Source organism: Mus musculus, chromosome 7, assembly GCF_000001635.26.
Source record: "Mus musculus strain C57BL/6J chromosome 7, GRCm38.p6 C57BL/6J".
Taxonomy (NCBI): Eukaryota; Metazoa; Chordata; class Mammalia; order Rodentia; family Muridae; genus Mus; species Mus musculus.
In genome coordinates, this window is record NC_000073.6 from 100,200,066 (window position 1) to 100,228,052 (window position 27,987).

The 27,987-nt window shown below is 42.5% G+C and overlaps 1 protein-coding gene and 1 long non-coding RNA gene across 5 annotated transcripts in view; one reads left to right on the plus strand and one right to left on the minus strand.

Annotated features, from left to right (window-relative positions):
* Window positions 1-710: 710 nt before the first annotated feature.
* On the minus strand, window positions 711-27,340 carry Gm34877. Its single transcript, XR_869834.3, has 3 exons — window positions 27,065-27,340; window positions 5,308-5,649; window positions 711-1,360 (listed from the first exon to the last, which is right to left on the minus strand). It is a non-coding gene; the product is annotated as a predicted gene, 34877 (long non-coding RNA).
* Pgm2l1 (phosphoglucomutase 2-like 1) overlaps window positions 27,208-27,987 on the plus strand; it is a 51,600-nt gene continuing 50,820 nt past the window's right edge. Inside the window, exons 1-2 of one of the 4 annotated variants that reach the window (XM_006508205.2) lie at window positions 27,208-27,289; window positions 27,625-27,969. In XM_006508205.2, the coding sequence (XP_006508268.1) occupies window positions 27,859-27,969 (111 nt within the window). In that variant the 5' untranslated portion in view covers window positions 27,208-27,289; window positions 27,625-27,858. Of the gene's footprint in view, window positions 27,970-27,987 lie in introns of all 4 variants that reach the window. The other 3 variants (XM_006508204.2, XR_378271.2, NM_027629.3) reach the window with 3 other exon arrangements.

The window sequence follows — 27,987 nt, forward strand, 5'->3', positions numbered from 1 at the left end:
ATAATGGCACATAGACAAACTATGTCATTTTTCATGGCCATTATAAAATAAAAATATGGAGCCCCATTTTGAAAATCACTAAGAAGATAGTAAGAGCAAAGTACTAAGCCAACTGTAGGGAAAGGGGTGTACTCGTGTGCATCTATAACACCAGCGTTCTGAATGGCAGCAGGAGGGTAGAGGTTGGGGTTACACTGGGTTATAGAGCAAGACCCTATCTCAAAAAGAATAATTAGCTAAGTGCTGGATGGGTGGCTTCAAGGTTAAAGTGCTTGCTGCGGAAACATGAGGATGTGAGTTTAGATCCTCATCCCCACATAAAAACTGTGTGAGGCAGTGCGCACTGAAGTCAAAGATAGGCAGGTTCTAGGGCCACTAGCCTCTAGTCAGCTCCAGGCTCAGTGAGAGACTCTGTCTCTTTGTTTTGTTTTGTTTTGTTTTGTTTTGTTTTGTTTTGTTTTGTTTTTCGAGACAGGGTTTCTCTGAATAGCCCTGGCTGTCCTGGAACTCACTTTGTAGACCAGGCTGGCCTCGAACTCAGAAATCCGCCTGCCTCTGCCTCCCGAGTGCTGGGATTAAAAGGTGAGGGGGAAAGGAATAAGGTAGAGACCGATAGAGGAAGACACCACTGCTGCTCTCTGGCAGCTACATACATAATCCAAGCAAGTGCACATAGATGCACAACAGCCCATAAAGATAAAACAGATACATGAGTGAATAAGTAAGTATGTATGGAAGTAAATAAGTAAATAAATAAACAATTAAGTCAAGTATAGGGCTCTTGTAAGTATAGAGACCTGATGTCATAACCATATCTTACATGGCAGCTATGTATTATATTTCCCCTCTCTAGATCATTGATTCTGACTCTCTTATTTTGCAGATGAGGGACTTGAAGTTCAAAGAAAAAGCAAGCCTACAAATTTTTGCAGAGTCAGGACCACAACCAAGACCTGCTTTGTTCCCAGCATTTCCCAAGTGTGTTATGGACAATGGAAATTAATACTCTTTGAACACAAGTTTCTATCAACAAGCAAGTTTCTAAGCATTGGATAGGTGAAATCAACATTTTGAGGGATTTTCAGAGTTTTTTTTTTCCCCTCTGCAACATGAATCCCAGCGACAGATGTAATACAGAACACTTCCCAGAAGTTTTTGATATGAACTTTTCTAAAGGAGCGGACCAAATATGCCTTAAATGTCTCTCAGAAGTGCTGTTTTGTAGACTGCTTTAGGGCAGTAGAAGTTTCCACAGGCTTTGATCTGTCTGCTGAGGTTGTTCATATTATAAGTTAGAAGCAAACAGATTTCTTCCATTAGGCAGTTCTCTTGGTATCCTCGTCCCAACTGACTTGTAAGCCTGAGGATATAAAAAGAATGAAAACCAGATTCTGGGAAAAGCATATTTGTTTAGAGTCACCCAGTTGCATCCAAAGGCAGATCTAATATGCCATTCTCCCAGGAGTAAGAATACAGAAACAAAACAGGCATCATGACCCCCAAATTCTTTCCACTTTGGGTCGCTCACAGCCAACACACTACAGAGGCAATAGCTAAAGTCCAAAATAAAGTTACACAGCCAGAAACGCAGGGTTCTCCTCCTAGCTCATCCACTTATCAGCCATTTGACCTACATTCATTCATCTGCCCACCCCTTTACCCTCTGAATCAAATTCAACAACCCTCTCCCTTCTTTGAACTACCATATATTTAGGTTTTACCTGCGACCCTCTGCCCCAGGCTCATAAAAACCTCTATGAAACATAGTTTTGCAAACAGAAGATTGGATGATCTCTGTAGCTCCCTTTAGCTCCAGTGGTCTGTGATTCAAAACACCTTACTGTGCTTTTGTTTGTGTACACAAGTGCATGCATGTGTGTGTGCATGCTTGTATATGTATGTGTGTGTGTGTGCATGTGTGTGTGTGTGTGTGCATATGTGTGTATGTGTGTGCGCATATGTGTGTGCATGCTTGTGTATGTATGTATGTATGTGTATGCATGTGTGTGTATGTGTGTGTGCATGTGTGTATGTATGCATGTGTGTATGTGTGTGTGTATGTATGCATGCATGTGTGTGTTAATGTGTGTGCATGTGTGTGCATGTGTGTGTGTACATGCATGTGTGTGTGCATGTTTGTGTATGTGTGTGTGTGCATGTGTGTATGTGTGTGTGCATATGTGTGTATGTGTGCATGTGTGTATATGTGTGTGTGCATGTGTGTGTGTTCATGTGTGTGTGTGTGCATGTGTGCATGCAGGTACTTTCAGAAGCACCACATTCCCCTGGAACTGGAATTACTGGTGAGCCACCTGGCAAGTGCTTGGAACCTAACTCCAGTCATCTGCACCGATGTGGCACATGCTCTTAATTGCTGGGCCATCTTTCAAGCCTGCTATTTATATAATTTATTTATTTTTATTTCATGTGCATGGGTGTTTTGCCTGCATTTTTGTCAGTGTGAGGGTGTTGGATCCCCTGGAACTGGAGTTACAGGGTGTTATGAGTTGCCATGTGGGTGCTGGGAATTGAATTCTGATCCTCTGGAAGAGCAGCCAGTGTACTTAAGCCCGTCTCTCTGGCCCATCAAGCCCGTTTTTATGTCTTTTTGACAGAGTTTTCAGTAAAACAGCTTTTCTTTGTATCAATGATGCCTCAGCTGCAGTTCCCCTCCACAAGTCCCTGAGGAGACGACTACACCACCACGATGAAACCAAAAACCAAACTTGCATGCTAAACCGGATGTTAAATTTGAACTCACTCTTTGATCCGGAGGATTCTGTTATTGGACTCAAATTGTGTATTTCCTTACTTCCCTTAGAGTGAGTCCTCCACCCCAGAAGAGGAAAGCCCCCACCAATTCTATGTGAATTGAGCCTACTATATTGGAGTGCTTATCTGGGTCCTCCAGGAAGCAGACACCCAGATGGAGTGTGAAATGCAAGAAATCTCACTGAGGAAAAAATCTGTGAAGGATCCTAGGATGAGGTGTTCTGAGTAGGTTCCTGGGAGACTTCAAATTGTAATGCAGCCTTGACACCACCACCCCCATTTTAAAAGGTGGGGGAAGAAAAACTGGGTAATGGGAGCCTAAGTCTTCCATTTAGCTCTAATGAAGACTTAGCTCTGATGATAGGGAGGAGCCAGTCAGGAGGGGAAAGGCCAGGGGGACTGTAATGAGGGTGGAGTGGGGCTGAGGTAACACTGCAGCAGATCCAGAAGGTACTGCAACTAGAGGCCTGCAGCTAGCTGTATTCCTCTCAGCAGCCAGAGAGTAGCCATGAGCTGCCGTGCGGGCCATTGCCACGTTGCTCGTGCCTAAATGATGTGAATCCTAAGAGCAGACACAACTGAACTCAAACTGAGGCTTCTTGTGCATAGGTATTACCAACAGTTGTTGAGTGTACAAAGCACTGTGTTGGGCTCTAGAGCAGCCTCCTCACCCCTTCTCCTGTGGAAGAAGTGAAGCTCATCTGGACCAGCTTCAGGTAAAAAAGAAAAAAAGAATCCTTAGGAAACCCAAACCCAAGGTAAGTTTGGATAAAATACACCTCAGTTTGGAGAAGTTAGGAACAGATTTCCAAAAACTTTATGCAACCATTGGATGTGCCAAAACAAACAAACAAATAAATAAAATTATAAAAGGAGCCTTTCACTAGAACTGCCCCTGGAGACACCAGAGAAATCTTGAAATCGCTCTGGCAGCCAATTGTGGGGGGAGGCACACAAGCATGCTCCTCCCCTAGGGCCCTGCCAGCCAAGATTCAGGATCGACTGAGAGGCAAACCCAACACCTGTTGCATCTCCTGGATCAGATTCAAAGTTTGAGACAGAAACTAGAGAGAGAAGAAGGAACTGGAAGGGGTGGTTGACTAGAAGTGGGAAGAGGGCAGTCTTTCCAGATTCATATCTAAACGCTGCCAAATAAAGAGAACCCCTACAGAAGAAAGAACACTGTGTGATTTCTAAGCCCCATTTCTTATTCTAGGGCTGCTGTATACCTCTTGTGCCTCTGTCTGTCTCTGCTGGGGCTGTCTGTGCCTCTTGGCTATAATCTGTGGCACTACAACAAACACCTGTTACAGTTCTTCCATAGAGCAGCCCAGGATTTTTAATTGATTAATTAATCAATTAATTAATTAATTAGAGACAGAGTCTCCACGTAGCCCAGACAGGCCTTGAACTCCTGATCTTCCTACTTCTACTTTCTGAGTGGTAGGATTACAGATGTGTGTCACCATACCCCACCAACAGTATAAGACTAGACAGCCTCTTAAAATAAGATAGATAGATAGATAGATAGATAGATAGATAGATAGATAGATAGATAGATAACAGAATGAAAAGAATAATCTGCAAAATCAGAGTAATATATGTCACATCACAACATAACATTTTCAGCATAGCATTTTATCTACCAAGGTACCTGACCTAACTGGAATTGTGAAAAGTGGTATAGTCTGGGAATGAGGAACTGTAACGTCTCTGAAAGGGAATTAATTTTGTGACCAAGGTACACAGGCATTGAAACACGACTCTGTCCTCTCTTTATACAGAGGGGCAGATGCTGAGAGGAGAATATTCCACTTGACAGTTCTAAGAAGTCTGATATCCACAAGGGTGTGTGCCTGCCACGTGATGAAGACCTCTTAAAGAACATGACACAGTTCTCATCTTTACCAAACACACCCCAGTTTCCCCTCAGAAGAGCAAACCATATGTACTCCCCTTTAAATCTGCACCTGGTGTTTATCCTCACCAGATAGGAATACTGGGAGCAGAAAGTATGCCATAGGTTTAGTATGTTAGGATTTAAAAAAAACAAGGACTTTATTCTCCTTTCTTTCTCCCACTGAGAAAAAAAAAAGCCACAAAACAAAAGCCCGCAGTCAAGAGCATAAAATAATTAGTAGCCAATCATGAAAAGGCCATGCAATCCTCAGGTTTCAGATACTCAGCCTTCCAGGCGAGGCCCTCCCAGAGCGGATAGGGTGTCCTCCTGGTTTGAATTAAACATCATTTTGAGGTCGACGGTTGAAAACACAAACTCTTGATCTAGTCCTAGATAGACAAACCTCAAAGGCAGTAAAAGACCAGCAGGGAGAGAGTGATCTGGGCTCCATGGGAGACCAGACTGGAGAGATGGGAGAAGGGACTGTGGTGTCAGTGGAGGATACTAGAGCAGGCACGGGAGGGATATGTCCTGACCAGTAAATAATGGCAGGTTGGTCAGCTCATCTACTTCTTAGACCTCGGGCCTCTTAGCCCTTAGGCCTCAGGCCTACAGGTTGCAGTCTGCTAACTCACCCAGCTCTTGGATCTCAATCTACCTGCTCTTTCCTTTGGCAGGCACAGCGAGCAAGCACAGGGCTCTGCTGGCTACTGGCTGCACACTCCAAGGATGTGCTGAGCACATCACAGAGGCAGCAGATTTTTACATTTACAAATTTTTTTATCTTATTTTATGTGTATGAGTGTTTTATCGCATGTATGTCTGTGCGCAATGTGTACAAGAGGCACAGTTTCCAGAAGAGGTCCCCGGGATCTGGAGTTACAATGATTGTGAGCCACCATGTGGGTGCTGAGATCCAATCTTAGGCCTCTGGAAGAACAGCCATCATTCTTAACTCCAGCACCAAATTCATACATCTAAAAAAAAAAAAAAAAACAATTTAGATAGCCGGACTTCCTGCTGAGAATCCTTTCCTATTACTTTAGTGATCTCTCCCAAACTTGCATCAAAAGGATTCTACTATAACTTCCTATAAATTGCCTGTCCACTAGTCTGTTACACATGATAGATTGTCAGCGTTGGGAAAACTATTCCTTTCAACATTATCTAAAATGGTATTTGGCCCTAGCACAATACACAATGGTATTTTGGTGATTAAATGAGTGAAATATTCTGAGCCGCTCCAGTACTGGAGTGGACAAAGAACTCTGCATCATGGAAACAAAAATAGCCACATCCTATGTTCCGGACCTTGCTTTACCTGCTCTGTGACTTTGGGCCCTAGTAATTTGAAGATTATTTATTTATTTATTTATTTATTTCCTTTGAGGATGGATGGGGTATACACAAGCCATGGCAGCTGTATGGAAGTCAGATAACTTTCCAGCGTCAGCTCTCTTCCTCCTGTCTATAGGCTCCAGGGATGGACCTCAGATCACTAAGCTTACAAGGAAAGTGTGTCACCTAATGAGCCATCTTGTCCCCTGTATTCTAGATATACAACAGAAACAACCCTGCCTTGTCTACCATGAGAAGCACCTCAGAGGAACCATCAGATAAGTTACCCCCACAGAAAATAAAGGACTTCTGGTACAGGCAATGCTTGGCGGGGGTGGGAGGGGTGTTCTAGAGACAAAAACTTCATAATGTGAAAGAGAAGCTTATTTTTCACATCAGCAAGGCAGATGTCATTCCTGGAAATACAACAGTTTCACAAGGGAAATTTTTTGTTGCTGTTTGTTTTGAGAAAAGAGCCTCATCTAGCCCAGGCTGGCCTCAAACTTGTATGTAGTCAAGGATGGCTTGAGCTCCCGATCCTCCTGCCTCAATTCCTGAGGACTGGGGCTATGGACGTGTACCACTCTCAACTGTATTCTTTTGCATGCCTCGTCCTCACACATCTGTCCACTGCCACCACACCTGCCCATCTTTTCTGAGTCTGAGCCTGCAGTCACGACTAACTTCACCAGCACCGAAGGGACACACCAGCAGCTTCTGGGTTTGTCTTGACGTTTTGCCATCCGAGAGAGACTGGCCGTTTTAATTCCAATTGACCAAAGTCTCTCTTCCTCCTGGTTTGAAGTGTTCGTCCTCTTGCCATGGGTGAGGAATGATGAGATTTATGCAAGGGAATTGATGTTATAAATGAAAGGGGGTACTATTGGAAGCAGAAAGGGTGGGCTTTGCGCTGACACGATTAATGTTCACTACAGTAGTCTCAAGGTCGTTCTCCAGCTGCTGACTGAAATAGCACCATTTACAATCAGTTGTCTTCTGTCTGGGCATTGCTTCTACAAGATCATCACCCCCCACCCCACACATCTTCCCAGAGTTCCCTAGGACAGAAGGGAGGAAGGCAGAGAGGGAACCATGTGAAATCATACCATGCTGTCCTCTGAAAACTAAGGTTTGAGCCGTACATCTAGAAAAGGTAGCTCCCATTCTAGAATTGGTAGCTAGAGAGTTCCTATGCTCAACATCGGACACTGCATTCCTCTGGGCTTTGGTCAGTCTGGGCTCAAGTACCAATGTTGCTGAAGCGTAGGCCTAAGCTGTTCGATCCTGTGTATCTGCCTGCTTTGATGCCCAGTCCATAGCAGCCCTTTCTTGACTTCTTTCCAACAGTTCAACCCACACAGCTTACAGCTGGAGAGACTAGAGTCTCTAAGAGGGAGATTCTCATTCCAAATTGCAAAATAAAAAGGAGCTTGTGGCTAAACCAAGATCAGCTGCTACATTACAGGGAACCTGATTCTCCCACCATCCTTCCCTTTGTTCTGCCCATTTATGAATTGAGGGATGAACATTCCCTCAACCTCCCAGCTTTCTGCTCCTTTGTCTCTCTGGGTCACTCGCAGTGTTACTGTTCATTCGCCCTGGGCCTCTGAATCTCAAGCCTTTATCTTACTTTCTGTTGACAGGAATGAAATTCCAATACCAGAGGCGCTGTCCTACTTCTGTGAAGTTACCGATCAGCATTTCTCTGTAGCAAGGGCTCACAATTTAAGCGAGCTAGTCTTGGCTTGTACATTATTTCCAGCATGATCCTGACTAACTCCTACTTACTGCTCAGATAGTCTACAGTACTTTATTTCCAGAGGAAAACAACATTTGCTTTGGTCTGGGTCCTCAGATAGAGTCAAATGTACTTGCTGTAAATAAGTCTGCAATGTCCTACACACCCCAACAAGACATTCTCCATGCTCTATGACAACTGCCCATTTGCTCTGTCTCCTTTCTTCACATTGCTGAAATTTCTATTTCCTCTTACCACTATTTCCTCCAGGGCCAACAAAGAGCCCAGCACATGACAAACATTGCATAACTGTTTGTTGGATGAAAGACAAGGTCTTGGACTCCCTGACTTTTGGTTATTTACAGTAGTGGATCACAGTAGTACTCAAATAACAATAAAAAATGTGAAATACTTTATTAATGAGCATATAATGTGTTAAGGACTTTTTATCCTAAAATCACTGTAAAATAAACTTTCTCTGCTTCTAACCCAAAGATGGAAGAGAATATTGTAGTGTATGGAGGGAAGGGAGCACGGATGACTGAAATCCTGAATGAAGGTATATCTGTAGACATGGCAGTGCCATGGTAAGGACCCCAAAGCCTCAGTCCCGTGGAGGAATGGCAAAACATTCCCCTTCAGGGTGCAGCTCAGAGGGAAGTGGCAAAGCCTTCCTCTGGGCCATATATGGATAGTGTGTGTATGTGTGTGTGTGTATGCACGTGTACAGAAAATGTCCACATGTCCACCATTGCTTTCTTTCTCTGACCACTACCATGCTTATGGCCTGAAGACTGCTCACCTGCAGAATCTGCTCCCATCCATATTAGCTAATTTTGCCTCCCCAATCCAGCTGTACAGCATAATCCTGCCTCCTTGTTACCTACCAGCCTCCTTATTCAGCTGGGTGCAATAACCCTGCCTCCCTATTTGACTCTATATAACAAGCATACTACACTTTCAGAGTGCTTGGCTTCTCCAGCAGCTGACCCAGTTTTTCTGTGTGCCCATGTGTCCATCTGTCTGTCTTTCCTTTATTCCCTCACCACCCCAGTCAGGCCCAGTCACCTGAAGCCACACATGGATACATCATCGCAGTCTACCTACAGAGTTTTCCCACACTGTTACATATTCACAAGATTTGTGCTTCTGTCACAAGTAAGCATATGTCTTGGAATGTTAACTTCTCTATGGGAGGCTATATTCTCTACCTGCTCTTGTCCTATGTGGTACCTACATCCTGAGTAATTGTTAGCCACCATGCTAAGTTTGACTTGTATTACCTCATCTATAACCAATCTTTGTGGAAGCTGCCGCTGTTGTTTCTCTTTTGAGACAGGGTTTCTCTGTGTAGCCCTGGCTGTCCTGGAACTCACTTTCTAGACAGGGATGACCTCAAACTCAGAGATCTGCCTACTAAGTGCTGCGATTAAAGGCATGTACCACCACAGCACAACTTGGGGGTAAAAATCTATTTTTTATTACCATTTTGCAGATGGCAATAACAAGGTTCATTGTTCAAAGTCACAGAGCTATTGAGTGCTGGGGTAGGGTTCAGAACTGGCTCTTTCTCTGAGTCGCTATGCTGCTGGACTCTTTTTTTTTTTTTAGGTATTTTCCTCATTTACATTTTCAATGCTATCCCAAAGGTCCCCCATACCCACCCCCCCAATCCCCTACCCACCCACTCCCCCTTTTTGGCCCTGGCATTCCCCTGTACTGGGGCATATAAAGTTTGCAAGTCCAATGGGCCTCTCTTTGCAGTGATGGCCGACTAGGCCATCTTTTGATACATATGCAGCTAAAGACAAGAGCTCCCAGGTACTGGTTAGTTCATATTGTTGTTCCACCTATAGGGTTGCAGTTCCCTATAGCTCCTTGGGTAATTTCTCTAGCTCCTCAACTGCTGGACTCTTGTTGTTTTGTTTTGTTTTGAGACAGGGTTTCTTTGTATAGCCCTGGCTGTCCTGGAACTTACTCTGTAGACCAGGCTGGCCTCGAACTCAGAAATCCGCCTGCCTCTGCCTCCCAAGTGCTGGGATTAAAGGTGTGTGCCACCATGCCCGGTGCTGCTGGACTCTTCTTTTGACTTTTATTCATAGAAAACCCCTTTACCTTGCTGGGCCAGCCTACTGTCTTCCAGACAAATCTTGGGACATTTCCATTTCATGGATGTTTTATCAAGAATTCAAGGAGTCAGGTATGGTGGTGTATATCTCTAATCTCAGAATTTGGGAGGCAGAGGCAGGCAGATCCCCGTGAGTTCATGGTCCATGTACTGAGTTCCTGGCCAGTCAGGACTATACAGTGAGACTCTGTCTTAAAAAAAAACAAAATTAAAAGAAACTTAACTATCTCGTCACATTTGTCATATATGTAATGTTTTTCCAACTGTATGCATGTGTACCACATGCATGCCTGGTGCCAGAAGATGGAATCAGATCCTCTGGAACCAGAGTCAAGGGTTGTTGTGAGCTGCCATATGGGAGCTGAGAACTGAACCTGGGTCCTTGACAAGAAGTGCTTTCACTTTAGAACTGCACTTTAGGATTCAAGCTTGTTGACTGGTTCTGAAGCTGTAGATGGAGATATACTTACCCTGCAATTGTTTGCTTCTATGGGATAAAGAATTGCATAAGAATAATGGGAGCTGCGAGGCTAGGACAGTAGTCAAAAAGTGTGTGTGTGTGTGTGTGTGTGTGTGTGTGTGTGTGTGAGATATGTTTATCAAAGTATGTAGGCTGGGTCCCATTTTTCCTTTACTCATTGATCAACTGAAGAATGGCCCAGGGCTGAGGGAGAAGGGAGAAGTATTTGAAAACTGTCCCAGAGAGAATCACCGCAGTCTTAGGCGCCGGGATTATTTGGTGTAATGTGCAGCTGTGCACAGCCATAGGGAGGAAGCATCATTATCCATGTTTCCTCTTTATCCTGATTACTGGAAGCTTACTTTTATTAAATTAAAACTGCAGCCGGGCGTGGTGGCGCATGCCTTTAATCCCAGCACTTGGGAGGCAGAGGCAGGAGGATTTCTGAGTTCGAGGCCAGGCTGGTCTACAGAGTGAGTTACAGGACAGCCAGGGCTACACAGAAAAACCCTGTCTCAAAAACAAACAAACAAACAAACTGCATAACATTTTAAGTGGATTATTTCTCTCCAGGTGACATCAAAATTCTAACATGTCCTAAGCTCTCTACAGTCTACTACAAATCCCACCTTGCCAACTTTCCCAATATTAGCATTTCCTCCAAGACATTTATCCTTATTGTAGCCAACTGATAGAAGTCCTTCACATTGGGTAGGTAGGTGTGTGTACAATGTCTTGAAGTTAGCATAATAAATATTTCAACATGTAGTTGCACAGAAGCCCAATAGACCTGTGATAATTCACACTAATGATGTATTTGTGTCTAGAACCAAAAAGTGCTCATCACAAGTACTTTCTAAGTACTTTTGCCTGACTTTATCAGAATGATTGTGCTCTTGGTTCTTTGCCAAGGGAGCGGAGAAAAGCTTCAACCACCTTAACTCTCTCTGCCCCTTAGCAGCTCAGAGGGAGATCCTCTAAGAAAAGCAAAGAGGCAAACACCTTAGGGAGGTTGTTAGCAACCGAGTATTTTCAAACCAGCTGGGAGTATTTAATTTGTTCACTAAAAGGAGCAAAACAGTCTCCAGAGTATGGTCACAGCAATGCTGCTGTGCCAATAGGCAACAACACTGTATCGAACACTTAAAATCTAGTGTTCCTAGAACAGTAAAATGAGGGTGCCAGGGAGAGCATCGGAGAGTGGAGGAGATGCCCAATCGGTAAGGTGCCTGCTGGCCAAGGATGAGCTTATGGCTTTCTTCCCTAGATCCTCAATAAGAAAGCTGGGCATGCTGGCTCATGTTTGTACTCTCAGTGCTAGGGAGGCACTGAGGTCGCTGGGCTTTGTTGCCTGGCTAGCTAGCCTAGCTTACCTGGTGAGCATCAGGATAATAGGAGACCCTGTTTCAAAAGCCAAGGTGAACAGCTCCTGAAGAAAAATACCTGAGGTCTTCCTCTGACCTGCACACATGTACCTGCACACATGAACACCTGTGTACACATGAGTATACCCACACATACACACACACATGCACACAGATGCTCACACACACATGCACACAGATACATACACACACACACAAACCAACAAGGGTCATTGTCATTTATGTCACTCTTTGTCATTTACAAAATGTTTTCTTGTCTCCCATCTCACTTGACTTTCCCAGTCATTTCGTCAGGTGGACAAATAGGATTAGCACTGATTTTACAGAAGCTAAATGGTAACTAGGTTCAGTTTCATAAAAGTAATTTTCAGTAATCATAACTATACACATATCCAGGGTCATACAGATAATCAGTGCAGACCTATGATTAGTCCCATGATCCTCCTAGAGAAGAAGGAAAAATTACATACCTAGTTTAAGCAGGAAGTGATCTACTGGCTTATGTAGCTGGTAAGCTATACAAGACACGGTCATCTCCCTAACATCCCTTCTGTTTCCTGTTGGTAGTTCTCCTGGATTTTATTATTATTATCCCCCCCCCAGGTGCTTCTGGAGATGGTAACTTCACCCCTGGTCAGCGCTCCAGATCTTGTGGCTCAGATTTATATTAATTAGCACAATTCTACTTCCTTGTCTTGGCTACTAGCTCAAGGTTAGGCATGTGATGTGATCTGTGCCAATGAAAAGCAAGGGAAGTTTTGCCAAGGGTGCTGGGAAGGAACGTCCTAACAGAGCACCTGGAAGTAAGTATCTGTGTCCCACTAAATGTCCAACTGCTGTTCTATACCTTTTGTGGTGTTTGAATAGACTCATGTGTTTGAATGCTTGGTCCATGGGAAGTGGAGCTATTAGGAGGTGTGGCCTTGTTGGAGTAGATGTAGCCTTATTGGAAGAAGTGGTTGAGGGTGAGCTTTGAGGTCTACCCAGTGTAGAGACCCTCCTCCTGGTTGCCTGTGGAAGACAGTCTCGTCGTGGCTGTCTTCAGAACAAGATGTAGAACTCTCTTGGCTTTTCTAGCACTATGTCTGCCTGGATGCTGCCATGCTTTCCAGCATGATGATAATGGACTGTACCTCTGAAACTGTAAGCCAGCCCCAGTTAAATGTTTTATATATAAGAGTTGCCTTGGTCATGGTGTCTCTTCATATCAATAAAACCCTAACTAAGACACCTTGATAGAAAACACCCTTACAGTGAGGTCTGGAACTCTGAAGTCAGCTTGTCTATAGAGCTCCGCAGGCTTCTTTTCCTTCAGACTTCCAGTGTGGGTGGAGGGAAGGAAGCCTGGGGATGAGTTCTGCACAGTTCAATGGTGTCTGACAATGACATCCAAAACCCTAGTCCCCATCTCAGGAGCTAGTCGCAGTCTATCTTATGCAGTGTTTATACGGCATGAAATGACTCTCGCACAGGTTTCTGGCAAGTAACAGAAAACTCAACTCAAACATTACTGGCCTCCTGTGACTTGCCTGTATGCCACAGAGTATACAGTTCACAGTAATAAAATGATGCCATGATCTAATAATAACTCCATTGAGTGGAAGGGAAAGGTTGCAGACACCAGGTCCCTGGGGACTGGGCATTAGGTCCCCCTGATAACGTACCTGTTGACTCTTTTCATCTCGCTCTCTTGTCATTTCCCCATGACCTTTTTTATTATCTGCAGGAATTTGACCATCTGCCACTTCCAAATATTGATGTGGGTCTCAATAGGAAAGAGAAGCCTTTTAGACTGGATCATATGAGGAGAGTCAAATAGGAGTCTGCCTTTATATAAGGGTGAAAATACCATAAAGATCAGGGCAGTGTCCTCAGGCTAGAAAGAGCTTGGTGGGGAGACATGACCATCCGTGAACCTGAAGGGATGAAGGACGAGCAGTAGCTGGAACTACAGAGGGGCAAGGCTGTGTAGAGAGGGTCACCAGGTAAATGAGATGACAGTCCACCTCTGCACACACCTCACTCCGTTACTGCTAATGTTCTCCACGGCTCCACCACCACTGAATGCCTGAAGGGAAGGAAACCTGTGAGGAATTCTACAGTGGCCAACCTTCTGAGACACAGAGCAGGCTGGAGGATGGGGAAAAAGGTTCAAGAGGAAGGCAGCAGTGCACGAAAGACTCGCAACCTTTGTAAAACGAGAGCATTTCTTTTCCAGAACAATTGAAGTATCAACTCATGAAAGGATTCTGGCCCTATCTGGAGCAGTGAATCACTTCTTAGACCAACTGTATACACATATAAGCAACTTCTTACTCTCAATATATAGTCTATAGAATTGATCTGTGAAGTGTCTATTGCATAGAGGTCTATTATAACATACGGATGTCATCAAAGAACAAGCTGAATATTTTGATATTACTTAGTTTTCCACTGACCCTTTTAACTTACAAGTATAACACTAGGGCTACCAAAAAGCATAAGAGGTCAATGGTGCAGTGTTACAATGCACACATTTGATTTCTAAAATTAGATTTTAAGTGTCACATTTATTGTAATAAATATTAGGTTATATAATTATTTTACTACTTCCTGAATGAAAATGGAACACTTGAATATTACAGTGCGGAATCCTTGGAGATGCAATTTCTGTTCTGGAGATTTTCTGTGGCTAATTGTGGAGAACTGTAGCCATCTGTTCATTCAACGACATTTTCAAGCTTTTTTGGGTAGACTGTATTCATTACTATGTATGGTCAGAGAAGTGTCTGCTTAGTTACTTCAGTGCCTGAACTCATGGAGAGGTCCTTAGATGCCTGTAGCCAAGTGGAAAGAAATGAAGCACTCAGAGCACTCTTCTCCCGTCTAAACTAAAAAGACAAACACTCGGTGCAGCCAAGGGCAGCCTCATAATATTTTAAAGCAGGGTCTTCCTACTTTGCCAAGGCTAGTCTCGATCTCACAGCCCTCCTGCCTCTACTTCTCAGGTTACTGGGATTGTAGTTTGTGTAGTTTGCCCCACCACTCTGACTCATTCATAATTTTAAAAAGACAAATGAAAAACTTTTTGAAAGGTTGATTTTTAATCCTACATATATGTGCGTCTATGTGGCGGCAGGGAGAGGGGAGAGCTACACACATGAGTGTGAGTGCCTACAGAGTCCAGAGACGTCTGATTCCCTCTGGAGCCAAAGTTAAAGGTGGTTGTGAACGGCCTGAATTCGGATCCTCCGCAAGAGCCGTATATGCTTTTAACCAGCTGAGCTATATCTCTAGCCCCGATAACAAACATTTGATAACAAACTGTACTGGCCAAGATTTGAGGTGGGAGGAGGGATGAGCTAACTGACAGTGGCCCAGAGACACCAGTCTTTACAGGGGTAAAATAGGGATACATGGTAGGAAAAAGCCTTGGACGAAGGGAAGATAACATGGGGAGATAAGAGTGAACTTTACCTAAGATATATCTGTGTTTACAGACGTCTCCTTCCTTTCCATTGTCTTAAATAAATACCTTGTCTATAATTTCCAGGGTCCATCTCCTCTCTGTCTACTTCCCACCTCCTCCATATGGTACAAAATGTTTCTAAATTATCAAACATCATATGGTATGTTTTTTTTAAAAATTTCTTACAACAAATTCTGTACAGCTTTACCTTGAACATATCAGATGTTTGGTGAGTTTCTGCTAAAGACAGCATGTAGATTATGTAACCAGTATTTCTGCAAAATACAACAGATGGGCTATGGGGGAGGGGACAGGGAAACAGATGACCCGGTCACCGCTCGGAGACTTAAATATTTGCATATTTAGTTGCAACAAAAGTGGGTCTTCATTACTAATTCAGCAAATATAAAATCGTTTTAAATAGGCCATAATATGGTAAAAAGAAACAATGAAATATCATAAAGACAGTCTGACATGCAGATCATGAAATGAAAATAAAGTATTAATATGTAAAGCCATCAACACAGTAAAAGTATACTGAATTATCACCTAAATAAAAATACTGTAGAATCACAAAGTACTCATTGGGGGTTTTGGTGCCCTAAGTTTAATTATTGAAGCTGCTTCTAAGTGCAGTGCATTTAGTCTTTTTGAAATGAAGCATCTCCACAGCCGCTATTATAAACTGGAACACAACATCCCTTCCTTAGTCTGTCATAAAAACGGCTTCTTTTGTGTATCCTTGCAATTCATGCATTGTAAAGACAGCTTACGGAAACAGTCGAATGAAAACCCGAGAACAAGAAGCAAAGAATAAAAGTCAAGGGATCACAACGCTCAAATGACCGCTGCTGGGGCTGCGGAACGGATGTACTTTCCAAGGGTTCCGCACCACCACATTTCCTTTCTGCCAATATGAGATTAGGAAATAAAGGGAAACAAGACAAAAGGGCAGATTTATAATAAATAAGTGACACAATCAGACAGTGATTCATGAGGAAGCAGTCCCCTAGCTTCAATGAATCAGCAGTAGCTTTGAGCAGGAGAAATTTCCAGTTCTTTTTCTCAGGGACCAAGAATGCTGCTATCCCCCGACTCAAGTCAGTACTGCAATCAATAAAATCTAACAAGACGTATTTTGAAAACTACAGGATGGCAAGATGGCTCAGTGAGTAACCTGAGTTCCATCCCTGAGACTCACATGGGCAGTGAGAACCCACTCACCAAAGTTGTCCTCTGGCCTCCACACATGAGCATGCAGCTCTCCACGTCCACAAATAAAAAATCCCAATAAAAAACTAAAAATAGTTCTCAGAATGTACAACGAAGGCTGGGTCTTCCTCTGTGATGGGCACAAGACAGAATTAATTTCTAAAACTGCACGTGTGGCAGCGGGACCCCAGGAAGTGGCTGTACCCAAGGCAGAACTGAACAGAATAAACTGCTAAGTGGGTATTCTGTCTGTCTGTCTGTCTGTCTGTCTGAGGGTGTCAGGTCTCTGTGGGACTGTTACAGACTACTGTTGTGAGCTGTCAGGTGGGTGCTGGAAATTGAACCCAGCCAGTGCTCTTAAACACTGAGCCATCCAGCATAGCCCACCCAGCATAGCCCTCTTCTAAGCAAGTCTCAGCTTAGCAGTTATTGCTTATCTTCAGGGCTGTAGGAGCTAAGCTAGCTTAATACCCCATGACTACTCTTCGATTTGGAGGCTGCAACATCCCTTCCAGGAGCGCAGATCCTGAAGCAGTCATGTGCCTGCATTGGAGATACTCTGATGCTAGGGAACGGAGTGCGATGATGGATGTGCTGGGTCCCACCACTCATGTTCAGCAGATTAAAGACACCAAAACGGTGGTGCCAGGAAAACAACACAGTGGCCACACAGAACTGCTCCATCAAGCATTGGGTTCTCTGTGTCATGTTATATTTCAAGGCAAAATGGCTGTCTTTTCTGCTTCTCTGCAAAATAGCTTAGCACAGACGCATCCACATAGACCCCAGCTCTCATTGTTTCCTTATCTAAAACCACTGTCTACACCTGTACCCAAATCTTCCTCTTGCTTAGTCCAGTATTCAAAGCAATCTCTTTTCCCTAAGACCTCTAGTTCCCATGGTAACCAAAAGACATGTTCAAAGGCCGGGGGAGGAGGGGGAGGAAATATGGCAAGGCTAGCTACAGAATCTGAGCTATCCCCAGCTGACTTGCTGAGACTATATCCCCTTTCATCTTGAATACATGTAATAAATAAACCACAATCTTTGTGGTTGGTTTTAACTATTTAATACTTTATTTTACAAGGGGAGGAAGGGAACTGGCTCAACCAGTTTTGAAAGGCATATGGCCAGTTTTTAGGGTCATTGGCTTTCATTGCTTCAGGTTTTTAAAGATTTCATAAAAAAATATTTTCAAAATGACCCATGAAAGTTTTAAAGAAAAGATCAATCACTCTACACAAATATTACATTTTTTTCCAACCACAGAGAATACTTTAAATAAAAGTAGGTAGTCCACAGAACCTACTGACTTACTTACATCTTGGCTTACTCTGCCCTGACTGAGATCAAACATCAGAATAATTTCTTCAAGTGTTCGGTGGGCACATAGCACAGCGGAAATGGGCTATTTGTGGGACAATGTTTATAACAGTAATCTGATACTTCATGAGGCCAAATTATTATTTCCTCTGAAGTCAGGTCTATGTACTCAACCATGAGAGTTAAGTACCTGCTACCCTTGCATGAACTCATTTCCTCTTCAGCTTCCTAGGGCGATGGGATATGAGTTTTTGATGCCTTCCCTGGGGTTTTCTTTCCTTTGCTTTTGCAGTAATGGAGATAAATCCACTGTCTTGTACACATTAGCTAAGTACCCTACCACTGAGCTATCTCCATGGCCCCTTTAATTTGGAGGCTACATCTCATCATGTTGCCCAAGCTGCCATTGACTTTGCAATCTTCCTGCCACAAGCTAAAAAAAAAAAAAAAAAAAAATAGTTTGCAGTCATTTTGTCCTGCCTGGCTTCTCTGGGGGTATTTTGATGCTGCTGAGTGTGGCCTCTCTGTCTCCAATCCTGCATTTGTTCTCTCCTCTTTGTTGTTTCATCCCCAGACCTTAACAAACACTGCTAGAGTATTTGCATATACCACTTGTTCCTTTTCTCATGCTGACAGGACTCCATATTTACACATGTTCCATCTTCCTGCCTAGGGCTCCCTCAGCCCAGCCAGGCAGGAATCATGTTTAATCTAAAGCACTCACATGGGCTCATGCACCTTGCAATTGGGTCATTATGCAGGTGTATACGTTTGCCAAGGACTTCTGGAAAAAGTTTCTCAGGTTAACAAAAACCACACATAATTCTTTTCTGCCCTTGGAAATGTTTAGGATCAGAGATGATACCTGAAATGGCCTACCTACTTGCCTTTATGGAGATAGAGATGACAAAGAGTCTGGACCACTGACTAAATTAATCCTGGAGTGGGCTCAATGCAAAACTTCTTGCTTCTGGAAATACTGTATACTCACTCCTATGGTTATAAGCCATTAAGGTATGGTTTGTTGTTTGTTGCACAGACAACTTAAACCTTTTTTCTAATAGATGGCTAGGGCTTTCCATCTACTTTGTAACAAAATTGTTTGTTAATTAACACCAGAATAAAGCTAATAACTATTTAAACAAGAATCACCTAAGTAACCTGACCTGAGAGGCTCAGCCAGTTGAGTTCCCTGGGACCCAGTCAGCTAGGCAGGCTGGCCCATTCCCCTGGAGCCCAAGGACTCATGGGAAAAGAGCTTAAAGGGGGTCAGCAGGCAGAGGTGACAACATGAACCTTTCACTCTTCACATTCTTGCATACAATGTCTACATGATGTCAAAGGTGACGTCCTCTTCTGACTATGAGACTAGGAACGACATGCCAGATACAGCCAAAAGGCTTACTCATGACCTTTCTAACCATCTACATACAGTCTGCCTTTCCAGAGACTTCTTGTGCAGTGTGGAGAAGGAGAATGCACTCCTTTTAGGGAGCCCACCTAGGTTTTGTTTAGTTTTTGGTCACATACAGCTGAATGCAGCTATAGATGATAAACATATTTAGACTCATTGATGATTTTAACTAAAGGATGGATAGAAAAGGTAAAGATAAAACCCATGAGGTTGGACAGATGGCTCAGTCAGTGAGGTGCTTGCTACACAGACATGAGGACCATGTCCAGGGCCCAAATAAAGGCCAGATGTGCAGTGTGAAGCTGTAATCCCTGCTCTGGGGAGGTGGAGGCAGCAGGATCCGTGGAGCTCGCTGACCATCCAGTATAGCTAAACCAGTGAGCTCCAGGTTCAGTGACAGACTCTGCCTCAAAAAATGCAGTGGAGAATAGTTGAGGAAAACACCTAATGTCAGCCTCTGGCCTCCACATGCACCTGGACGTCCACACCACACACATGCACACATACAAACACATTTACACAGGAAGAAAATCTCCTAACTATATGTTATAAGATATTGTATAATATATATGGACATATAATTAATAATGTACTTTTATATGTGCATGTAACTTGTTCAAACTTATAATTTTGTACATATGTATACTTAATAGCTCTGCAAACTTCTAATTATGTGTATAACTTATTGGTTTACATAGACATTTTAAAAAAATAAAATCAACAGAAAATTATAGCCCTTTATTCCTCACCTTAATAGTAATCCATAGGTTCTTTTTCATTTTGTTGAAAAATTAGCCATTTATCCAAGATATATCAGACTGAGGAACTATCACCATACAATGATAGTCTCTAAACAAGAGCTGGCTCCAATAGATTCTATTCCCCTTTGTGTACATGCACTACACTGTGCACACATTATATTAGAAGCTGGATCTTATATTTCATTAGAAAATGAACCATTGTTAGGGCAAGAAAATGAACCTCAAATGAATTTGAAAGTTCAGAATGATACATATATCAAAACGCTCTAGCTGAAGAATGCTAGCATAGCACTTAAAGAGGAAGATTATTTTTAACTTCAAACTTTACCAAGTTCAGCTGTTTACACCTCCAGGATGCCTTCCGTGACCCTTTATAGTCTGGGGTAAACGCCTATCATCCCCTGTCATTGCATATGGGACGACTCTCATCCCAGGACTCACCATGATGACCTTGGTAAACTCTACCACCTGAAGCTTCCTCAGGGCAGAGCCCAGGCCTCTCTGTCTTGTTTATTCCTGAGTCCAGGATGCCTACAAAGGTATTCTAAGGTATCCATCACATTAAGTCAAACTTAAATAATTTATGTAAGAATTAATACTTAAAAAGGAAACTAAGAAAAGTCCATCTTCTGCCTGAGCACTATTTATTTAGGTATCCAAGATTAATTTATTCTATTTGGTTTAAAAAACATTACTTTTGTGACAGGAGTTAAAAGATTCAGTGGAAGGCTACACATCCAGGGATACATGGGTAGCATAAACTGGACTTGATGGGTGTGTGTGTGTGCGTGTGTACATAAATATATATGTAGTATATATTACACATATATACATATATGTACACTTACACACAAACATATATGTATATAGATGGACAAGGTTGGGGGGGTAGAGAAGGAGTGATAGATCTGAGATTAGGTCGAGGAGGGGTGAATATGATCAAAATAAGTATGATCAAAATAGATTGTACAAAATTCTCAGAAAACTAATTAAAAAGATTAAAACCATGAAATTTAATTCCCAAAAAACTAGTCCAGTTCTTTGAAATTGTTTCTGAAATATTTTTAGTATATTACCCTGTAATTGAATAATTTAGATAATTTAGATAAATGGAAAAATGCAGAAAACAAACAAAAAACCAAACGAACCCAGCTTGATGCACAGAGGGAGCCATTGTAGTTTATTTATTATAAGAGAAAAATGGAGGTAAGTAATCCTAACAGATCAACTTGACATAATATTTTACAGTCATTAGGTAATTATAAGACTACAGTAAACCCTCCAGCAAGATTATTTGTGGTAACCATCTTGCTAATAAGTAGAATAATACTTTTTAACCTTCTTTAATGTTATACAGGAGAAATGGCAGGCCAGTATGAAAAAAAAACAGGCCAAAAGTGAAGAGAAAATATTAGACCAGAGAGAAACTGCATAGAATGTAGCTTTTGACCTGAAAGCATTCACCAGTGTTGAAAACTGTGGCTTTAATTTTAAAACTCTTATGAGCAAATAAGATAGGCAATAAAGCCATGATTTATACAAAGTTGGTAGTCGGACAGGAAAACCTCTTCAAAACCGTCAGGGCTCCAATACATTGAGGTGACTCTAGAAGAACAAGAAGGTGCATGGAATTCGTTTCTAGAAACTCACAACAATTGCAGAATATCCCAAGCCTCAACATGGCTGAACTCCCGGGAACAAGGCACATCTTCCTGAGAGCTGAGAACATTCTCTGAGAGTCTAAATTTATTCCCACAAGTGAGTTTCCAAATATAATGTCCAACATATGTATATATACAAAAACTAAATCCCATGATTTAAGATCTAAGAAAAAAATGATAAGAAAAACCTGAAGCATAGGTATTTTAGATGACAACTATACTGACTATAGATATATATTTTTAAGGTTTGAAGATCTCTGTAGAAACTAGGAAGGCATGGGAAATATGATTCCAAATTTGCAAGAGTCTAAAGTAACTCTATAAACAGAAATATAGTAACTAAAATTAAAAACCTAAGCGTGAAGTATCTGGGTTGGTGGCTGTGTTAGGGGTGAAGGTGGCATGTCCTGAGAAGTCACAGAAGCATGGTGTTCCGTTTCCCATCTAACTAAGGATTAACATCAACCTGTTGCAAATTCTTTCAAACATCAAAAGAGGAGAGTGTGCGCCTTTTAAGTTGTTTTATGAGGACAGTATTGTCTTGAACACAGGCAAATATATCACAAGAAAATATATTTTTTAAGATCTCATGAATATGGACACATAAGTCAATGGTAACTAGCAAACAGACACATAAGAACATCACGAGGAAATGAAAGGAAAAACAAGGTATAACTTCTGAAACTTCATCTTCACATGAATATATGAACATGGGACTTCAGAATGCAAGTCTTCTGCTTATTTTGTGAGATATAATATTCAACATTTTATTCTTTTTGATACTATTGAAAATTATTTTGTTAACTTCATTTCCACAGAGCTCAAATGTTTAGATTCGATTTTATGTTGATGTCATAGCTTGAAACCCTATAGAATCTATTTACTGATTCTAATAAAATTTTTATATACACAGATCATGTCACCTCTGAATAGTTTATTTCTTCTTTTGCAATATGAATGCCTTTGACATCTTTTCTATGTTGTTGTTCAGTTGCACTAGTTAGACCCTGGATGAAAATGGCAACAGCAGACCTTTCCTTCCTGGTCCTCATCCTACTGAGGACCAAGCCCAGTACTGCATTGTTAATTACAGTGTTGGCTAACTGTAGACCTCTTCCAGACACAAAGTTTCCCTGAGCCCCGAGGTTATTGTATGTTTTTATCACGAAAGAGTGCTAGAGTCTTTCTAATACTTCTCGTATTTATTGAGATACCAAGCGAAAACAAAAAGCCTGAGCATGTTACAAGATGGACAGATCTTTCTTTCTTGTCTTGGAACAGGATCTCATTCGGTAACCCAGGTTGGCCCAGAACTCAGTGTGTAAGCCAGGCTAGCCTTAACTCACAGCAATCCTCTTACCTTAGCCTCCAAAGTGCTGGGATTAGAGGCATGAGCCATCGTACCCAGCTAAAATGAGTAAATCTTAGAGAAATTATGCTAATTAATGAAACCAATGACAGTGACCCCATACATGACATGGTTTCATTTAGAGGAAATGTTTACAATGGGGCAATCTCTAAAGAGATAAAGATGTATTTGTGGTTGCTTTGACGGGGGGGGCGGGGGGAGTATCAAAAGATTTGAGTGATAAGAGGGCTGATAGTGAAGGGCACAGGGTTTACGAGATGGTGAAAATGTTCTCAAGTTGTTCTAAAATTCTTATGTATGTATGTATATATGTGTATATATATATGCATCTATGAATGATTTTTAAAAACCGTTTAATTGAATACTTTAAATGCATAGATTATATGGCATCTGAATCATATCTAAAGATAGATACTGAAAATGGAATGAGGCACTCACACACAGGCAGCAGCTTTACACCTGGACAAGGATGAGAGCAGGGCCTCCTTATAATTTGCACCCTGGGTCTGTCACTTTGCTTCACTGTAGCCCTGTTGTGCCTGCAGCCATTAGCTAGACCTTACACGAAGATCTCTTTCTGTTTGTTATTGTTATAGTTCCGTGCATCAGAAGAGGCCTGAAAGGAGGACATTGCTTACATAATTCTTCCTTTTTACACACACACACACACACACACACACACACACACCCTTTATTAATAAAAAGCTAACTAGGGTTTATGACAGGTATTTCAGTAAGCAACAAGAAGAGAATATACTCTTTACATAAAACAAAATGACAGATTTCTTCAAGATTTAATGTCTTTGTTGGCAGACAAGATGGATCAGCAGGTAAAGGTACTTGCCACCTAGCCTGATGACCCTAGTTCCATTCCAAGGCCCCATATGGTGGAATAAGAGAACTGATTCCCACAGTAGTTTGTTGACCTTCACACATATGCTGTTGCAACACACACACACACACACACACACACACACACACACACACACACACACCACGCACATACACATACCACGCACATACACACAACAATATATTTTAAATTTTAAAAGGATTTAATATCTTATTCCTGAGTTGTATTTAGTGTGCCACATCCAGGACCTGGCAAGGCTTTAGAGGACATGGTAGTGATAGCTAACGATCTTGCTTGTCAACTTGACTGTATCTGGAGCCAAATAAAACATAAGGCACTGCACACTTCTGTGAGAAATTTCCTTGATTAGATTATCTGAAGCAGGAAGACTCAGCCTGGATACCACTAGCCCAGATAAAGACATGGAAGAAGGAAACTCTCCCCACCTCAAATTTGCTCTCATTCTTCCTGGTAAATCCATTTATCCTATCCTGTAGCTGGTACATTCCTTCACCATTATCAGAACCAACTTCTTTGGGCTTCCATTGTAAACTGTAGACCAGCCACTGGGACATGTCCTTGAATAGCATATTGAGACCTACAAGCCTCTTCCTAACTCACACTTCCTGGCCACCATGAGGTGAGCATCTTTGCTCTACTTTTTTGTTTTGTTTTGTTTTGTTTTTTCAAGACAGGGTTTCTCTGTATAGCCCTGGCTGTCCTGGAACTCACTCTGTAGATCAGGCTGGCCTCAGACTCAGAAATCCGCCTGCCTCTGCCTCCCAAGTGCTGGGATTAAAGGCATGTGCCACCACACCCAACTTTTGCTCTACTTTTTACTCCTTGCTGTAACAGACTGCTTTTCCACACATCTAAAACAACAGAGCCAAATGACCATAACCTGAGGTCTGTGACATTGTAGGCCCAAATTAACCTTTTTTTCTATTAAGTTGATTTATTTAAGCATTTTGTCACAGTAATGGATAGCTGACTGACACAATGACACAACTATAAATATATATAACACGTATAATTGATACATGCATATGGCATAACAAAAATGCATACATTATTGATTATAGTATACAATTATGTATAATGTCACATTTGTGTCAAAAAGGGGACTGCCTATGTAACTGTGGTCTCGTAAGGTTTTTCCTTACAAAATGATGCTATAGTCACTCTATGATGTTCATCTAATGATAAAATTGCCTCACAATTCATTTCTCAGAATGCATTTCCATTCTGAGAACCAAGACCTCACTTTCACAGTCACAGAGTTGACAAACTTTTAGCAAATAAAAATACAGTAAAAACACAGGACCCTTTGGACAAACCCCAATAGAAATGGAAAGCTTCTGAGAGTTTCCCAACTTCCCCTTCTGGACACACAATGTTCTCAGATTGAGTGAATTGAGAGTCTCCGTAGTTACCTTTCAGTGTCTAACCAATAAGTCTAACTAACCTGTTGGGGAAGACTCAGGTAACCCGTAATATCTGTTAGGATTTTGCTGATAAAAGTAAGGAAACATTGGTTGAAAGGGGTATTTAAGTAGAGCCTGTGTTCTCCTGTTTTTACTACATGTCCTATATCATTTCATATATTGAAAGTTGCTGATTTGGTACTATTACTTGGTATTTAAAACTAATTGTCTCAGCCAGGCGGTGGTGGCGCACACCTTTAATCCCAGTATTCGGGAGGCAGAGGCAGGCGGATTTCTGAGTTTGAGGCCAGTCTGGTCTACAGAGTGAGTTCTAGGACAGCCAGGGCTATACAGAGAAACCCTGTCTTGGGGGGGGGGAAATTGCCTCATAAAAAATACTGCATAAAATATTTAAATATTAATTATTAGATTTGTTAAAATGCAAATCTGTTTCAGTAGAACTTTACTGAGTACTAAAATTTGCATCTCTTAATATGCTTCCAGAGGATGCCAACATGTTGGTTCTAATATGTACTTTGATAATGACCATCTAGGTCACAATCAACAGCTATCTTTATGGAGGTACCGCGGCCATTTCAAAATTCAGGATTGCTGGGATTTATGTTCACTAATATAAAATATATTTTAAACAACCTCATAGTGGACTTGAGAATCACTCACTAATGGATTTGAAATGCCCTCTCCTTTTTTCTCAGTTGGCTTATTTCCTGTTCTTGAAATCCCAGTGCAGGTCCTCCTGCTTGATGGTTTCATTTCCACTATTTGCAGCAAGCTCTTCATCGTGGACTAAACATTCTTGCACATATCCTATCTCTCCAGATTTTATTTCTGGGGATTTTGGTTGTGACCCTAGCTTTAACAGCTGAAGCATCACTCCAGCCCTAGATTTTACTTCTTGAAGGGAATTGTTTATATTCTTCTAATATCAGCTCCTAGCATAATTCTTGTTTTGTTGATTTTTAAGGCAAACACTGCAACCCCTTACAATGACATATATTATTTTTCAGAATCTCTCAATACAATTATTTTATGCTAGTAGTTTGGATTTTATTAGAACAAATGATGTCTTTAAAAAATAAAAGGAATACTTTGGATTTATTATGTCTTTTATCTTTGAGCCTCAAAACACTCTAAAACTATTTCTTCAATTACTGTACTGTCATGCTATAAATATTATATAATCCTTACAAGAGCAAAAGGCTGATGAGGAAGAGTTTTAATATACTTGGTCAAGTCACACCAAGAAGGTATTTGGCACAGTGTGGTGGTGCACACCTGGAATTCCAGCACTCAAGAGTTCAATTTCAGCCTGGCGTATATTATGTTCAAGGCTAGCCAAAGCCATAGAGGAGACCCTGTCTCAAAAACAGAGAAAGCAGAGTGGTCCATATACAAGACTTCAGTATTTCTCTGGCCTCAAGTAATGAGACCTGAAAGGCGCACATTTATAGAAGAAAGAAAGTGAAGGTGTTCATTTCTTTTTTCCTCTGTATTCCTACTTGTTCATGAATTTTATGATGTTTGTACATTCTTAAAATAGGGTTAAATGCTGACCCATCATCTGACAACCTTCTTATCTATTTTCCAGACATTATATTCTCTCTACCTCTATTCCGCGGCTACAACTGAACAAAAACAACTGCCAGCTGAGGTAACATAACAGACTGAAACCCGCATTCATTTCTCAGGAACGCTACTGCTCAGAAAATTCGGTTTGCCTTTCAGTTCCTTCTGTGTAAAGTGGGAAAGGAATATACATACAACCTACCACACAGGATGAATGAAATGACAAAAAACGACTCGTAAACTTTCAAGTACAAATAGATACCGTTGTTCCTTACGTCATTCCTTTTTTACCTTAAAGCAGGAGACCACCACTGCACAACATAAGTAAGAAGCGTCAGGGAACAGGTGGTGCTTTTTCTCTCCGAGGGAAGGGAAAGGCAACGGGTGTACAGAACTCGGGGAACCGGGGAAAACTACAACTCCCGTGAGGCGTCACGCGCGCCACTTTGGGCTCCCAAGCGAGACCAAGCCCTGAGGCGAAGAGGGTGGGGCCTGCGCGCGCCGGGGACTCTCCTAGTGAGTGCAGAGGCGGGCTGCTTGAGACGACGGGGACACCAGGTGGAGGCGCACGTGCGAGTGCGGGGCGGGTGATAAGGGAAAGACAGCTGAGGAACGGCATTAAAAAAACAAAGCCAGCTGTGCACTGTCGCCTCAGCGGACAGCAAACGCTGCAGCGGAGGTGCGGGGCGCGCGCTCCCGGGCTCGCGCCTCATGCCTCGGGCACTCGGACGGGCCGGGGCGGGCGGGGGCGGCGCGGGCGGCGCGGGGGCGGGGCCTAAGGCGGCGCGGGCGAAGGCGGCGACCCAGACATCTGGGACTGTTGTTGTTCTCTCGCCTCACGCCCGCCTCAGTCAGTTCGAGCTGAGATCCGGAGCTAGTCTGCTGGGAGGCGGCTGTCCTGTCTCCGCCCTCTCTCCGGGTTCGCTGGAGCTGCGGCAGGAGCTGGCGCGGACTGAACAGCTCGCGGTTGGTCTCCGATGCCCTTCGTCAAGGAGGGGGTTTCTGGACCCTGGTGAGCGCACCTAGAGCCCCCCTGACTCAGTGTCTTCGCCCGCCCCTCGGGCCCGCAAACCCGTGTGTCTACCATGGCTGAGAACGCAGATGATGACCTGAACTCTAACCTGCTCCACGCCCCCTACCTCACTGGGGACCCCCAGCTAGACACGGCCATCGGGCAGTGGCTGCGTTGGGACAAGGTGGGTACCTGGTCACCC